This window comes from Coenobita brevimanus, chromosome 90 (assembly GCF_032717465.1).
Source record: "Coenobita brevimanus isolate Jiangsu-jjx chromosome 90, ASM3271746v2, whole genome shotgun sequence".
In the NCBI taxonomy this organism is placed as follows: domain Eukaryota; kingdom Metazoa; phylum Arthropoda; class Malacostraca; order Decapoda; family Coenobitidae; genus Coenobita; species Coenobita brevimanus.
Genome location: NC_137043.1, coordinates 23,225,931 through 23,243,873, shown reverse-complemented (window position 1 = coordinate 23,243,873; position 17,943 = coordinate 23,225,931). Strand labels below are relative to the sequence as shown.

At 43.6% G+C, this 17,943-nt stretch overlaps 1 protein-coding gene across 1 annotated transcript in view; it reads left to right on the top strand.

Annotated features, from left to right (window-relative positions):
- Positions 1-1,695: 1,695 nt before the first annotated feature.
- LOC145411571 (uncharacterized) overlaps positions 1,696-17,943 on the top strand; it is a 32,338-nt gene continuing 16,090 nt past the window's right edge. The window contains exons 1-2 of the mRNA XM_080281580.1: positions 1,696-2,522; positions 17,473-17,523. Coding sequence (XP_080137706.1) covers positions 1,779-2,522; positions 17,473-17,523 — 795 coding nt within the window. The 5' untranslated portion in view covers positions 1,696-1,778. The remainder of the gene's footprint in view (positions 2,523-17,472; positions 17,524-17,943) is intronic.

Genomic DNA, 17,943 nt, shown 5'->3' with positions numbered 1-17,943 from the left:
CACTTAATAACACGTGATTCACAGATATGCTGATATCCACAAGGAAAAGGAAGCACGATATAATCGTGTTTCCTTTTCCTTGTGGATATCAGCATATATATATATATATCTATATCTATATATATATATATATATATATATATATATATAAGGAAAGGATGAGCCCACATGATTTTTGAGTGTCTTTCTTATTGTTACAATGTTTAAGTTTCGTGTTGTCACTGAATCAGGAAGCGGAAAATTTAAATAATCAACAGGAAAGACCATATCAAAATGAAAATAGTCCCCGGCACCATCTGTTATATTAATCTTTATATAACACAGCGTGTGTGGGTGAATGAGGAAGCGACGTAAGAGCAATTTAGTGCGCGTACTGACCGCTGCGGACTGGTGGGTGTGTTCGTGTGACAACTCCTAACCTTGAACGCCGAGTCGATACGCTGAACCCGCTCTGTCATGCCAACACACTCACTCACTCACACGCTCACACTCACGCCATCTTCACACACACACACACACACACACACACACACACACACACACACACACAATATGTCTCTGGGGATTCCGATAATGGTGACGTTAATATTGCAGAATAATTATGGCATCCAGCGATACCATTAACGGCAATGTAATTCCGAAGGTCGAGGTGTGATCTTATTTGTGTCTTTCCTTCAGGGACATGGGGGGGAGTATCGCTGTCTGTACTGTATGGGTATCAGTCCATATTAACACCACTGCGGGTCCAGACCTTCTCCTCGGAAGGAGCGTAATAGCCTCCTTTCCTGATGTGGCAAAGTACGAACTGGGGAGTGTCTGTAGGATCCGATGCACTTGGAAGCTGAAGTGTTACAATGGCTGTGTTTGTGTGTAATCATATGAAGGTATATGCTTACATACACATGCACATATGCTTACACATAAACATAAGCAGCTCGGGTTCGTCTAGTCTCGGGGAACACACTTCACGAGCTATGTACGCTAACCACCGAGCAACGGCAGCTCCAGGAGAAAGAATGTTGCCTGCTTATACCCTGCTCATCTTAGAACCCTTAAAAGGACGATGGGAACCACACCATACTGTATAGGTGCAGGGATGTGGTGGTCCCATCGCCCTAGCATATGGTTGGCAAGTAGACTCCTGCCTCCCACGTCTTAGTGAGGCAATATAATGCACTGTACATGGAGAGGTTTTGCTCTTGTCACTGGTTCCAGTAATATCACACAGCCTTTCTTGGGATCTCTCTATTTCATGTCGGTATGAAATGTTGGGCTAGGATGTTGAATTATGTAATTATATCTCTATGAATTAATGATATATTAATGTAAAGATTTTCCACTATTTCACAGCACGTGAAGGATCCATAATAACGCCCAGTGGTAACTGGAGGGAGGGTGGACAGCGTGAGTGGAGTGCGGTGATGTAAAGCGGCCGAGGACAAGGGAAGCCTCTTGTTTATCACGATGTAACTCCCCAGCACCGCCATCACACACCTACTCATACACCAGCCATGTGCCAGAGAGTGAAATCCAACCATGTCAGGAAAAAAGAGGTTGACTGTAAACCATGATACGTAAGTGTGGACAAGATAATCAACAATGCATAGAAGAATGATAAAGCGAATACCTTAGTCAAAGCGAGAGAAGTTCTGTAAAAATGTCAGGAAAAAGACACTGACGAATTCTACCAAGACATGCAAATGAAGACACGATATTAGCAATGCATCGAAGAACAACGGAACGAATGTCGTAGTAATAGAGAGAAAAGCTGTGTAAAAATGGGGGCCGGGAGTGCCAAAGGGGTGAACCCGGACAACACTGAAGATGCTGACCGATTCTCAACTTCAAGCGACCATTGGGAAAACGACCCTCCGGCATCCAAAGTTGCCAAGGAGAATGCCAAGAATAACAACATCCCCACCACCATCGCCTCGACTAAAACTGTGGCTGAGGCGGCCATTGCGAGCACCAGCAGCACAACAACGGCGAGTGTGGAAAATGGCCTGGAGGGGGAGGAGAAGCGGGAGGACGCCAAGAAGAAGACCAGGTTTGGTTTCGGGAGGAAGAAGGAAGACGATTTAGCCGGCGAATCAAGCGAGACTGCAAAGAAGGACAATACGGACAAGAGCAACAAGGAAAATGCCAACAAGAAGGATGTTGACAAGAAGGGCTTCAAGCTCTTTGGCTGGAGGAAAGACGAGAAAAAGAGTGAGGAAAAAGATATAGCCTTAGACAAGGATATAGACGATCTGGAAAAGACCTTCGATTCCTTGGGCATCGTCGGTAGGAATATGTGGGGGAACGACCAGTCAGATAAAAAAGAGAACGCCGTGGATGACATAGAAATGCTGGAACCAATGAGGAACAGGAAGAATGTGAAGGTGCGCGGCGGAAAGAGGATGAACGGAACGTCAGGCAGTACCGGCAGCAACGGGTCTAAAAGGACGTTCAAGTTCTCTTGGGAAACGGAAGGGGAGAAGGAGTTCGCCAAGGAAGAGGAGGACGAGTGGGAGTATAAGGCGGTGAGTCTCTCTCTCTCTCTCTTTCTCTCTCTCTCTCTCTCTCTCTCTTTCATCTGTTTTCATGTTTAAAGTTAATAGGGAGTACGTATTAGTCATAGTCTCATTCAGTCAGGCCAGTATTTGCTGTTCAGTATTTCCTTGAACTCTGCGGCCATAAGAATGTCAAGATGGTGATGATGATGATGATGATGATGATGATGATGATGATGATGATATTGATAATGATCTGCAAAGACTGTCCCTTTCAAAGAGCAGATGTCGCGTTATTCAATAAAGTCAAGAAGTTCGACGGTTTGCTTGGTATGTGAATGGATGTCTCATTCACCGTTGACAGGTTATACTTCCGTTTTTTCTTTTTCCTGTGTTTTGGATACTAGCCTCTTCATGGAATGTGTCAAACTGGGTGAAAACACAGTGTAATATTTGCATATTCAGAAAGTGCTCTGCTGGTTATATCGAGCTGATGGAAGGTCAGTTCATATGGGCGGAAGTCTGGAACAACTTACAATACACCACAGTATACACTATCTAACATCCAAGATTTTATTACCTGTCTGGAACGTACCGAAGGGACCCGGGCCAAGGTTACTCACTCTAGACAAGACAATTGCGATTAGTCCCTCGCACATGAGTGGCATCTTAGCAATAACGTGAACCTTCCCTCGGATATAAACCCTCTTAGGCCACATGTGGGTGCAGCGCCATAGTCCAGTGGACCACCAGGCGTTCATTTGGTTATATGTGGTTATCACACAACATACTAAATGGTTTCCTGGTGTATAGGAAACCATTTGGCTTGGCCTTCAGTGCAGTCACCTAAAGACAGCATTACATCGAGTGAGTGGATGGTGGGCCCCCCCACCTGATATATATATATATATATATATATATATATATATATATATATATATATATATATATATATATATATATATATATATATATATATATATATATATATATATATATATATATATATATATATATATATATATATATATATGTATATGTATATGTATATATACCTAGGCTGCTTCCCCCAAGGAAAGGGAGGTAGCCGAGACAGGACGACACACTCCCCATTTACTCATCCATTCAAACACATTCATTCACATCTTAGCCCCAAATGGGCGAACGGACAGATCCTCACCGCACCACACCGCACACACACACACACACACACACACACACACACACATATATATATATATATATACCGTATATCTATATATATATATATATATATATCTATATATATATATATATATATATATATCATCATCATTATCATCATCAGTCATAACTAGTCCATTGCTGAACAAAGGCCTCCCCCAACCTTTTCCACGAATTCCTTGACTGAGCCAATCTTTGCCACGTTTTCCCTGCAAGTTTTTCTATCTCATCTCTCCATCTCCTGTCTGGCCTTTTTCTGCTACGCTTACATTCTCTTGGTGTCCAGTCCGTCAGCCTCTTACTCCATCGGTTATCCCTTATTCTTGCTATATGGCCCGCCCACCTCCATTTCTGTTCTTTTATAACTTCTGTAATATCTTTGACTTTAGTCTGCTCTCTCACCCAAGTTGATCTTTTCCTGTCTCTTAAAGATGTTCCCAACATTGACCTTTGCATTGCTCTCTGAGAACGGATTAATTTATTTTCCATTGATTTTGTCAGTTTCCAGGTCTCACAACCATACGTCATAGCTGGAATTATACATTTGTTATATACATTTCGTTTCATACAAACTGGCAAGCTACTTTTCATAATGTCTCTATGTTTGCCGAAAGCTTTCCATCCAATTGTAATGCGTCTTTTTATTTCGCTATCATGATCTTTCGTTAGTTTTAGTATTTGTCCCAAGCAGTTGTACTCCTTAACTTCTTCAAGAACTTCATCGTTTATTCTGATAACGCACTCTGGTGTTTGTGGATTAAACATTACTTTAGTTTTACTTCGGTTCATCGCTAGTCCTATTTTCAGACTTTCTCTGTTCAGGTCATTTAACATTTCTTGCAATGCCTGCGCTGTTTCTGAGATTAGGACAATGTCATCTGCAAATCTTAAAAGATTTAGCTTTTCTCCATCAATGTTGACTCCTTTGTTTTCCCAGTCTAGCTTTCTGAAAATACTTTCTAGGCATGCTGTAAACAGTTTTGGTGAAATTGTATCTCCCTGACGCACGCCCTTCTCAATCTTAATTTTTTCTGAGTCCTTAAGTAATTTAACTGTAGCAGTTCCCTCTTTATATATGTTTTCGAGCAGGTTTACAATGTTCTCATTCACTCGTTGTTCTCGCAATGAATTTATAATTGCTATGTGCTCAACTGAGTCGAAAGCCTTTTCGTAATCAACAAAACCTAAGCAAAGTGGTTTATTATATTCTGTAGTTTTCTCAGTTAGCTGGTTCATGGTATGTAGATGATCAATGGTCGAATACCCGCTTCGGAATCCTGCCTGTTCACGAGGTTGGTTTTCCTCCAAAATTGTTGTTATTCTGTTCGTAAGGACTTTAGTGAAGAGTTTGTAAATGACTGATAATAAGATATATATATATATATATATATATATATATATATATATATATATATATATATATATATATATATATATATATGTATATATTAGATGGGGGCGCTCACCATCCACTCACTCTTTGTAGTTCCGCTCTCGGGTGTCTGCCCTTTCCTTTCCTCCATCCTTCTTTCCTTCCATCCTCTTCTCTTTCTTTCCTTCATTCTTTCCTCGTCCTTCTGCCCACGGGTGACTTTACACTCCCTCATCTGTCTTTCTTTCCTTCATTCTTTCCCCTTCCTTCTGTCTGTGGGTGACTACACTGAGTGACAAGCCAAATGGTTTCCTGTACACCGGGAAACCATTTACTACGCTGGGTGGTAACCATATAACCAAATTTTGGTGCCTGGTGGTTTAGTGGGTAATTATGACATTCCAATCGGATTGAACGGGTGAAGGTTTATATCCAAGGGGTGGTTGGAGTTTATTTTTTACGTAATGCCACTCAGGGATATGTGAGGCTGGTCTCTTTCATCTTAAATGTCAGGACCAACTTGCCTAGTTCCGGGCTTCTACGCTTCTCATTGGGCAATGTAGAATTGGATGATAATGATGATACGTATATTTATGTGTGTGTGTGTGTGTGTGTGTGTAATTCACCGGGTCGGTCAGGATCACCTGATGGCCGTGATCGTCAGCTTTTTACCCTCCCGGAAGGGAGCTGAGAGCTCATATAGTCCGATCTAAGGGCAATGCTGTGACCTTCACACACGCACACACCCGTCCCCTTGCTCAAGGGGGACAGTAACCACCCACTTCGTCAGTGAAACTTTTCGCAACCTGAGCGAGGCGCGAACTCCCGTCCACCAGTTGGCAAGCGAGAGCGTTACCACTGCACCAGCGAGCGGTGTGTGTGTGTGTGTGTGTGTGTGTGTGTGTGTGTGTGTTTGTGTACTGTAAATATCTTACGTATTCCATCTTCAACGGGCTGATCACAGCTCAGACACAAACAGGGCCGTATTCTTGTCAGCCTGGAAGGCCGTCCAGCACCTTTTCCTTACCAAAGTATATCTGCGTATAGAACGTTGTTGTTCACTGTGTGTCATGTATGAATTCAATGTCATTATCTGTAACATATACGGTAAATAGTACACAAGGGATTAATAAGGTCAGAGAGACAAAACAGATCGCCAAGGAAAAGTTGTTAGCAAGTCTCCTACGCCCACGAGAAGACCACACACACACACACACACACACACACACACACACACACACACACACACACACACACACACACACACACACACACACACACACACACACACACACACACACACACACACACACACACACGATGTAAAGTGAAGCAATAGAAACGTAACTTCCCCAAACCCATAAGCAATCAAAGTTAGAGATGGCTGGGTAACGTCAGGGCTTATCGAGTGCGTGAGTGTCCTAACGAGAGAGGACCATACTGTAGACGGTGTTTGTTCTAATTAGGTGTGGGATTCTAGAACAGATTTACGATCGAGTCTAAACCGCAACTTAGATTTATTTTTGTAGGAAGGACTGAGAACATAGGAAGATTTGCACTCGCCTTTCACTGTACTTCCTGCTAAAACAAATATGTATATATACGTCTATACGATCATATTCTTCTCGTAACGAAGGTCTGTTATCGCATGATGAAAAACGAACGTGGGAAGACTACATTTTCTTTGCTTGTTCTTTCTGGGAAAACAAATCACAGTTATGACAGAGAAGTGATAATGAATCTGTGATTCTGGCTCCTGGGAAATATCCTTAACCCCTTTCAGAGACTCAACTGTCTGAGGCGATTGATAGAAAACCCTTCTCTGTATTCTCCTACTATCTCTCTTCTCGCTTTAAAGCCAAAGGGGGCTGTTGTGTGTATGTATGCAACAACATTATCTTGTTCTCGTGTTCCTGAACTTGAATCTTCTAAATTCTCTACACTCTGGCTTAGGCTGTCCTGTCATTCTCGGATTACATAATATATCTGTGTTGTTTACTTATCTCCTAATTCTACTGACTATGAGCAAGTCTTTATCCACCTTACTTCTAAGATGGAACACATCGTATAAATTTCTCCTTTCTCTGATATCTCCATTTTAGGTGATTTCAGTGTTCACCACCACCTTCGGCTCTCATCTCCTTTCGCTGATTCACGTGGTGAACAAGCCTACATCTTTTCTACCCTTAATGACCTAGAACAACTTTTACAGCACCCTACCTGTATCCTTGACCGCCTTGGAGAGAGTTCCAACATACTTGACCTCTTCCTTACAAGAAATCCTTCTTCTTATGTTGTAAATTTTTTTTCTCTCCACTGGGTTCATCCGATCACAGCCTTATCACCTTAACCTGTCCTATTGCTTCAGTAAGGCCTGTGGACCGTCCCATGAAGCGGTGGCTGTGGCACTTTGGAGTTGCTGATTGGGAGGTCCTCAGGCAGTACTTTGATTTTCCATGGAATGATTATTGCTTCCATGGCCGAGAACCATCTGAGTGTGCTTTGCGCATTACAGAGGTTATTCTCTCGGGCATGGTAGCATACATTCCTTTCTCATATCCTGTGACTAATGCAAAAAAAAAAAAAAAAAAAAATTGGTTTAATCACGCTTGTTTTAATGCTGCCCACAACAAGAAGAGGACCTACAAAAGGTACCGGAGCCAGCCCACCCCTGAATCTCATCTTTTTTATGTTTCTGCCCGGAATCGTGCTTAGTCTGTTCTTCGCTCTGGAAAAAAAAAAAAAAAAAATCATCCGTACTAAATTTTCTGAACTCTCCAAGTCAGATTCTAACAGCTTTACCTTATCAACCTTCCCTCCTCTTTTCCACTCTGATGGCTCTGTAGCTATTTGTACTGGTAAAGTAGAACTCTTTTCACTCAAATTTTCTCCTCCAGTTTCACCTTAGACGATTCCAGTGCTGTTCCTCTGTCACTTCCTCCCTCTGACTTCCTCATGGCTGACATTAAAATTTCTTCAGTTGATGTATTTTCTGCCATCACTGGCCTCAATACTGACAAGGAATATGGGCCCTGATGGGGTCCCTTCTGCTGTCCTCAAGAACTGTGCTTCTGTGCTTACACCCTGCCTAGGTAAACTGTTTTGCCTCTGTCTGTCAACTTGTACCTTTCCCTCTTGCTGGAAGTTTGCTCTCATTCAGCCAGTCCCAAAGAAGAGTAAACATTCCCAACCTTCTAACTATCGCCCAGTTGCTTTAATATCCAATCTTTCAAAAGTTTCTGAATCTGTTCTTCACGATAAATAAATAAATATATAAATTAAGCACCTTTCCTCTCACAACCTTCTTTCCCATCGTTAGTATAGGTTCCGCCAGGGACGCTCCACTGGCGATCTTCTCACCTGCCTTTCAGATTCCAGGTCATCTTCCTTTCGGGACTTTGGCGAAAGCTTTGCTATGGCACATGACATCTCAAAGGCTTTCGTTCAAGTCTGATATAAATCTTTAATTTCCAAATTGCCCTCTTACGCTTTCTATCCTTCTATCTGTGCCTTCATCTCAAGCTTCCTTTCTGGTGGTTATAGCTGCTGTTGTAGACGGCCATCGTTCTTTTTCCAGAGCTAGCAGTAGCGGTGTTCCTCAGGACTCTGTCCCCCAACTCTCTTCCTTTTATTCATCAATGACCTTCTAAGTTGTACATCTAACCCTATCCACTCATATGCTGATGACTCCACCCTTCACATTTCCATTCGTTTCTCAAAGCGTCCATCTCAGCAATTACCTCAACAAATGAAAGAAAAGCATTCGGGAGCCGAATACTAATCGCCTGCCAGAGTATGCTGTTGGCCAAGTCCAAGATTTTTGCCATATCTTGATACCCTGAAGGTTTCATGTTGATAGCTCGAGCCGTTCATGGGAAATAATGGAACCAAAGGTGGGCGATAAAAACTTCTTGACCTTTGACAGCCATTTTGGTGACCTTGACCTTGACCCATTTTCGAATGCGTCCAAGATTTTGGCCTTATCTTGATACCCTGAAGGTTTCATGATGATAGCTCAAGCCATTTATGGGATATAATGGTGCTAAAGGCGGGCGATAAAAACTACTTGACTTTTGGCAGCTATTTTGTGACCTTGACGTTGACCCCGAGTGCTCGTTTTCGAACTCGGCCAAGATTTCGGCCATACTTTGATACCCTGAAGGTTTCATATTGATAGCTGAAGCCGTTCATGAGATACAGTATAATGGGGACACACACACACACACACACACACACACACACACACACACACACACACACACACACACACAGAGGGAGACAAAAACATTATCGCTCCGCCTTGTAAAGCGGGCGATAACAAGGGATGAAACCATGGAACACCTAATGTCTAATGACTCATATCTCTGATTGGGGTAAAAATAATCTTGTTGTCTCTAATGCATCAAAAATTCAGTTCTTACATCTTTCAGCCTATCAATATCTCCTGTAGGAGTATCTTCTGATTTTTAACAATATCCATCTCCATCTTACATTATCTTTAAACATACCTGGGGTTTCGTTTTCTTGATATTTATCTTGGAAAAATCATATTACCTCTTTTGCAAAACCTGTTTCCAAGAGAATGATCAGGTGTGCTAAGCCGACTCCGTGCCTTCTTTACTCCTGCACAGTTGTTGACTTTATGCACGTGTTTTATTCGCCCGTGAGTAGAGTACAACTCTGTGTGGGGAGACTCCCCACATACCGCTCTTCTCAATAAAGTGGAATCATAGGCTTTGCGCCTCATTAACTCTTCTCCTCATCCTGGCTTCCTTCAACCTCTGTCTCTCCGTCGCACTGTTGCATCTTTATCTCTTTTCTGTCTCCAATTCAGTGGTCACTGCTTCTCTGAACTCTCTGCTTGCATCCCTCCACCACTACGGCGGGTGCTAGCACCTATCTAGGAACAAACTCTCATCCTTTTTCTGTCCTACTCTCAAATGCAAGTGTTAACCGTTACTCCCAGCCCTTCATGTATGCGACAGGTCAATTCTGGAACTGTCTTCCTCTGTCTGAATTTCGTACTGCCTATGATCTGGGTCTTTCAAATGCGTTGTTTCCAGGCATCTCGAAATGAACTGATCTTGAATTTGGCTCTCTTATCTTGTTTGTTTTTTCTTGGAAGGAACAGTTTTGCAGGTTTCTGGCCTTTGGTTCCTTCTTCCTTGCATTAAAAATAACAATGGTGGGCAAGTTCATTCAGACTGGAGGGTTGATCTGACTAGTAACCAAGGAAACTCATCCATACCTCATAACTATGGCTCATCGAATTTCGTGCAACCACGGCTTAGTGCTCAAGTTTTAGGAGTGATCCAGTTCCGTTAGGTGGGCCTAATACGTACGATGACGCATTTTTAAATTCATTCTTGCTACCACAGGACCATGTTATTTAGTTTAGGGAGAGATTCTTCGACCTGGATGGGTTACTCCATTTACCTTTAAACCAAATCAGATCTAGTAATCTAAGGATAAATGATACCAAGTGACAGTGGCATGAATAAGAAACAAATTAATTTAGAGCCAGAGTGGTTCATGCTAGGGGACAAAACATGCACCCATCAAATACTGTATAGGCGGGGCGTAATAAACATCTTCAGTACGATTTTCTTTCCTGTGACATAAGAAGACATTATGAAAGCGACGTGTGCATTGTCGTTGTTGTTGGAGAAAGTTTTGGATTAAGCCATTGCCACGCCCATGTCGGCCAACCTTCAACGAACTTTGTCACAGGGTATACCTCCGGCTTGCCCCACCACAATCCCCATCCATTCCGCCATCCCCTCTCCATCTACCTTGCCCATTTCCTATCTCTCACATTAGGCTTTTAAACTGTTCCCAGCACCGACGGAATTCCTTATAAAACGCCTTCGTCACAGGATGTGCAGGTTCCGCCCTGCCTTACCACCGTCCTAACCACCCTACCCACTTCTTTCCGTCCACCCCATCCTATCAATTTTTTTGCTTCCACACCTTTGACATGCACCTTACTGGCCAACCTACCAACACCCATCTGCACAGCACGTATTTCCCCCGGCATGCCCCACCACACGCCACCATCACACCCATTGCTACCCAATACCTTTCACCAACACTGTCCATTTAGGTTTTCATGTGAAGATCATAAAAATGGTTGCCTCGACTACCAGTTGACTTAACGAACATACTCGAAGGCTTTCCTTACCCCACCTATTTTCCACCCACCATCGTCCCAGTGCATCCTACTTATTCATCCCTGCCCTCCTCGCTCAGTCGGAAATCCCTGAATCAACACATCTCAACAACTAACACTTGCCTGTATGCATCTCTTACTTAACCACTTTAGTCACATGACATAGTTTTAATTTTTTCCATTAGGAAGAAGGAATCAAAGGCCAGAGGCCCGCAAGATTGTTTCCGCCAAATAAATAATTAAATAAATGAATAAAAATAGAACATAATAGAAAGCCAAAGTCAAAATCTGGTCATTTCGAGATGCCTGGACACATATCCTAAGCAGTACGAAATACAGAGGAAGGCAGTTCCAGGAATGACCTTCAGATTTTTTTTTTTTTTTCTAGTCTGCTGAGGAGAAACTTCGAACCTCATTACCCGTCTTTCCTAAGCTATGTAAAGCAATCAGGCGATATCAAGTATAACAGAAATGACATCCTTGGGCTAAAAGGGATAACTCAGCATATTTTATAAAGTCTTCGCTTAACTAGCCGAAACAAGCCTGACGAAGTCTGTCCCAATTTAGCCTACGTGACTAAGCCTAAGCAAAGCTAGCCCCATTCTAATTCCAGCCTTGTCTAATTTACCTCAATCCAACCCAAACCTAACCTAACGTAACCTAACCTATTTGCAATTTAGCCCTCATCGAGTCAATCCTAGTTTAGCATAAAATAGCCCAACGCGGAGAAAGATGACTGCAAGTTGTCTTAACCCAACCTAACCCAAAATGGTCTAGTGTGACCTAACCTTACGTAACATACCCTAGCCCCACGCAGAGAAGGAAAGCGGATACAGGTTAACTTACTAATCTAGTTTAACGCAGGGCAGAGAAGTAAGGCTGATGCAGGCTGGTCTGACCGATATACCAGCCCAGCACCTGCGTCCTAACCTTTACCAGGAAGTGAGTCAGTCACTTGATCGATGACCGATACAGTTTTGTTAATTTCAGCGCAGTATCATTTTCGTCTCTTTATTCAATTTTCCAGCACGATGACGTCTTCTTGCTTGTGTGGAAGTATGCTAGATATGTCAGCAACGTGACCCCATCTTTTCGTGTTCGTGGAGAAAACTCTGAAATAAACCTTCACTGCAGTCAAACCATCAGTACTACAACACCGATTTTCGCTGGAGAAGCTCCTATGGCCCCTCCCCACTGTCATCACAAAGCCAACTCATCCCACCTATTTCTTTGTACCCCAAGCCTATATCTTGTACTCATGTTCCGAAATAAATCTCAACTACAATCAAACCACTAATCCGACATCACTCATATTCCCAGGATAAGATTTCCTACCCGACATCCATCACCCATCAACATTCCAGCCCATCCCACCCTTTCCTTTGCGCACCACGCCCATATTTTAACCTCCCTCTGAAGCGTCATGGTGCGACGTAGCTTTACCAACGCCCTAGTTCATTACCGTCAGACAATCCCTTTAGATTAATGTATTCAAAGATTTATGGAACTGTAGCAGTGAAAGGATAATTGAAGACTGTATCAAACTCCTCCAAATCAAAAATTCTCCTGCTCTGAGTGAAATCGTGTGTAGACAGCAGAAACACAACAAGCAAGGCTGTTTACTTGGGTTCCAGGACGCTAGTATGTGTGTGTGTGTGTGTGTGTGTGTGTGTGTGTGTGTGTATTATCGAATATATCGAATATGACATTTGGGCTGTTTTAGAGAGAGAGAGGGGGGGGAGAGGGGGGAGAGAGGGGGGGAGAGCAATCAAGGAAAAAATGAAAGGGAGGGAGAAAGAACTGCAGCTGTGGAGGAAATTACTGCAGATGTTGAGGGAAAAAAATGAGAGGAGGAAGGGAGTGTAGATGTGGAGGGAGTGTAGATTTGGAGGGAGTGTAGGTGTGGGGGGAGTGTAGGTGTGGAGGGAGTGTAGGTGTGGAAGGGGTGTAGGTGTGGAGGGGGTGTAGGTGTGAAGGGGGTGTAGGTGTGGATGGGGTGTAGGTGTGGAGGAAGTGTAGGTGTGGAGGGAGTGTAGGTGTGAAGGAAGTGTAGGTGTGGATGGAGTGTAGGTGTGGAGGGGGTGTAGGTGTGGAGGGAGTGTAGGTGTGGATGAAGTGTAGGTGTGGATGGAGTGTAGGTGTGGATGGAGTGTAGGTGTGGAGGGGGTGTTCAGTTTAGGTGTGGAGGGGGTGTAGGTGTGGAGGAGGTGTGGAGGGAGTGTAGGTGTGGAGGGGGTGTTCAGTTTAGGTGTGGAGGGGGTGTAGGTGTGGAGGAGGTGTAGGTGTGGAGGAGGTGTAGGTGTGGAGGGGGTGTAGGTGTGGAGGGAGTGTAGGTGTGGAGGGAGGGTAAGTGTGGAGGGGGTGTAGGTGTGGAGGGGGTGTAGGTGTGGAGGGAGTGTAGGTGTGGAGGAAGTGTAGGTGTGGAGGGGTGTAGGTGTGGAGAGGATATAGGTGTGGAGGAAGTGTAGGTGTGGAGGGAGTGTAGGTGTGGAGGAAGTGTAGGTGTGGAGGGAATGTAGGTGTGGAGGAGGTGTTGGTGTGGAGGGAGTGTAGGTATGAAGGGAGTGTACAGTAGGTGTGGAGGAAGGGAGTGTAGGCGTGAAGGGAGTGTACTGTAGGTGTGGAAAGAGTGTAGGTGTGGCGGGAGTGTAGGTGTTGGAGGGAGTGTAGGTGTGGAGGGAGTGTAGGTGTGGAGGACGGGAGTGTAGGTATGAAGGGAGTGTACAGTAGGTGTGGAGGAAGGGAGTGTTGGTTTGGAGGGAGTGTACTGTAGGTGTGAAAAGAGTGTAGGTGTGGAGGCGAGTGTAGGTGTGGAGGGAGTGTAGGTGTGGAGGACGGGAGTGTAGGTATGAAGGGAGTGTAGGTGTGGAGGAAGGGAGTGTAGGTGTGGAAGGAGTGTAGGTGTGGAGGGAGTGTAAGTGTGGAGGAAGGGAGTGTAGGTGTGGAGGTAGTGTAGGTGTGGAGGAAGGGAATGTAGGTGTGGAGGGGTTGTAGGTGTGGAGGGAGTGTAGGTGTGAAGGGAGTGTAGGTGTGAAGGGAGTGTAACTGTTGAGGGAGTGTAGGTGTGAAGGGAGTGTAGATGTGAAGGGAGTGTAGGTGTGGAGGAAGAGAGTATACTGTAGGTGTGGAGGGAGTGTAGGTGTGCAGGAAGGGAGTGTAGGTATTGAGGGAGTGTAGGTGTGGTGGAAGGAAGTGTAGGTGTGCAGGAAGGGAGTGTAGGTGTGCAGGAAGGGAGTGTAGGTGTGGAGGGAGTGTAGGTGTGGAGGAAGGGAGTGTAGGTGTGGAGGGAGTGTAGGTGTGGAGGGAGTGTAGGTGTGGAGGAAGGGAGTTTAGGTGTGGAGGGAGTGTAGGTCTGAACGGAGTGTAGGTGTGTAGGAAGGGAGTATAGGTGTGGAGGGAAACATATTTCTGGTAATTATTTTGACCTTTGAAACAACGCTTAACCCCGACCCTCCTCCCTCTCTCTCTCTATCTGTGTGTGTGTGTGTGTGTGTGTGTGTGTGTGTGTGTGTGTGTGTGTGCAATACAACTAACCCTGGACATGTGGAAGGAACCTGTCATTACGTTGGTCCAGTATGTCAACTACAACACAGCAACAGAGAGCAATCCCTGCAGTCCTCCTTTGTCACCTGTCATCAGGGCATTAATACCCACCATCTGCTGTGTGATATGCCAGGACGTGGGTTCCATCCTTTTTCTGGCCAATGCCCCATTTCCACATCATCAGTAACCCATTGTCCCACATGGCAAACTGACGTCCAATCATCTGACAGGTAGTGTAACTGGAACGTAACTTTGGCTTCCAAAATCAAGACAATACTATTGGAAAATAATCGTGGAAGGAATATTCATTCCCTCCGCCAACTAAAGTTGTGGAGGTTATGTATCACCCCTATTTGTTTGTTTGTCCACAAGATGGATTTCAACGAAATTTTGAGGATATGTGAGTCGTGGGCCAACAGAGTGGATTATACTTTGGTGGTGATCGAGTTCGAGTCCAGGTTCATGACTGCTTTTCTTTTGTTTATTCACAAGATGTAAAAAAAAAAAAAAAAAAAGATAGATGGATTTAAAAAAAAAAAATTGTGATTATGTGGGTCATGGCCATGGAAGAGTTAATTAAGAGTTGTCTGGTATTGACGTCGGCGGAGGTATGCGCTTTGTGGGCGCTGCCCTTCTTGCATCAGTATTGATATAAATATGATAATATTACAGGATGGATAAATGGAGTTTGTCCACTTAATCCATGTATGTCATAATAATAAAAATAATAATAATAATAATAATAATAATAATAATGATGATGATTACGATAATGATGACAAAATGTGCGGGAGTGCGGCTGGTGTAAACCCACAGCTTTGGACAGGCGACGGGGTGTTGCTGTCCCTCCGCCTAACATTTGTGTCGCAAGCAAAGAGAATGAGGAAGGAGATATTACCTGGTGCTTCAGTAAGTCCTCTGGAGCATGTCTCGAAAGAAACACAGGACCCAGGTTTCCTAATCCCCGGTGAATATGGAAAACTAAGGTATAGAGATGATGATGATAATACCCTCGTCCCAATACCACAATAGAAAACGTAAAATTGTTCCACTCGGGTTTATTTACCTCAGGCTGGGAACACCAGCACTATGGGTGTTGTATGACGCATGTGTCGGGAGAACCTTACCTAAATGATATCCACAAATTGTTCCCTGCGAGACCCCGGATCGAACGCAAAGCTATACGCCAGTCCACTGCTCTGTGCACTCCACCGCCACCCCACCACCCTTTCATGTACTGCCGATTTCATACTTCACTTTACCAATTCTTTTTTGCCATCCATCATTACCGCTTTCAATCATGTGACGTTTTATTCCATTGTAGGCTACTGATGGTATTTACGGACGATTTTTACTCAGGTTACGAGAAACTTTTGACTCAGGAGTATTCACTATAGCCTTCACTGACACATTCATTACCAAATGTCTCTCCCTTAAGATGAATAAAATCATTTGGAGAGAGTACGTCACGTGATCCAATAGTCTCCTCAAATCTCACACAGAAAGACTACAGCACACCCAACTTCTGATCTGTCTATTGTGTTTCCACCTTAACGTGGTGGAGATTTTCATTCTTTTGTAGCTTATATCACGTAGCTCAGTGGTACAGTAAGACTAATACCATACTCCTGGATTTATGTCGTGTTACAACTCGCTTGCCGAATAGGACAGCTGTGACCCTACATCCCTTCCACAGCACTCATTCGTGGCTAGTATATAGTGAATGTTTTGGGACAGCTCAGTGGCAGAATAAGAAATAATATGACTCTACATCCCTTTCGTAACGCTTCTTTGTGACTAGCTCCGTGTTTTAGTGTTGATCTCATGTTATAACTGTGCATTCAAGATGGAGAGATGAAAATTTGAGACCGAGTTAAAGTTACCTGAGTAGAGTGGTTCTGGTTCATATTGGATTAAAGAAATCTTTTGTTCTTAACTCTGTCATGATCAAGACAACTCTTGTATTTATTTCAGTTAAAGTCAGACGATTTTATTCACTTCAGTCATTGCAGCCTGAGTGTTGATGCTGTTACCTTGTCATGGTCGCCAGAATTCAAGTATTCTGTTCTAGTCCGAGGACGCACAGTACTTTGTATTTTATTCTGGCATCTCCAGGCGATTTTATTCAACTTAGGAGCGGCCTACTGAACTGGAGGGGTTAGATATAGCCTCCATTAACCCTTTCACTAAAAGAGATCTCCCTTAAACTATATGAAATCGTCTGTTCGGTAGCCAGAAGAAAATGGAAGTACAGTAAAGGCATCATCTAGTTCGAGGGATCAGGGACTCAAAACATTATCTCTTCCCCATTGCTCTGTAGGCTACCATGAAACGTTTTTGCGTAGATCGTTTGTTTTACATGGTGGAGCACGCTTGACTGATGAGTGACTACATGTGTGGCCTATTTGATTTTATGCCATTTATTCATAAGACTCTTGCTTTTTTTTTTTTTTTTTTTTTTTTTTAATCCTTCGCACCCCATATGTTGTGGGAAACTGCGATGATACAGGGTTGATGACACTAACGTTTTTACTGCTACTACTACCACCACCACCACCACCACTACAACTACAGTTACTACTAATTGTAATTAAAAAAAAAAAAGAGTAACACATCAAGGGCACTGACAGAGCTTGCAAAACGTAGCCCATACAAATATAAATTACTAGTCTAATTCCTCTTTTGTGTTGCAGGTGGTGATAGAGGGCTTCGACATCGAGAAGTTTAGGAAAGCAAATCTGAAGGTGGGTGGCATCATGAGCTCAGGAGTAATGTGAGAATTGTGCTAGCCTCGTTCTGTTATTGCGCCAATGAAGGTATCGCGCCCCTTGATTGTACGGTAGCATTTTTAAGTCCTCTCTCTCTCTCTCTCTCTCTCTCTCTCTCTCTCTCTCTCTCTCTCAGTAAATTACACAATACTTGCATCCTGGAGTTCCGTTGGTAAGGCCAGAAGGTGTTATTTAAGTCAGGAGATACATTTCTAGCTGGAGGGATTAGATGTAGCATTAGTTTGCTGCTTCAGTACTACACACCCTTTGTACTTTGAGAAAAAATCGTCTGGTGGTTAGCAAGAATAAGAAAAAATACATTATAGGATGAGCGCTTTGGCCGCGATATGCCAACAGTGCATTATAATCCGACCAATGACGGACGATTTTACCGTG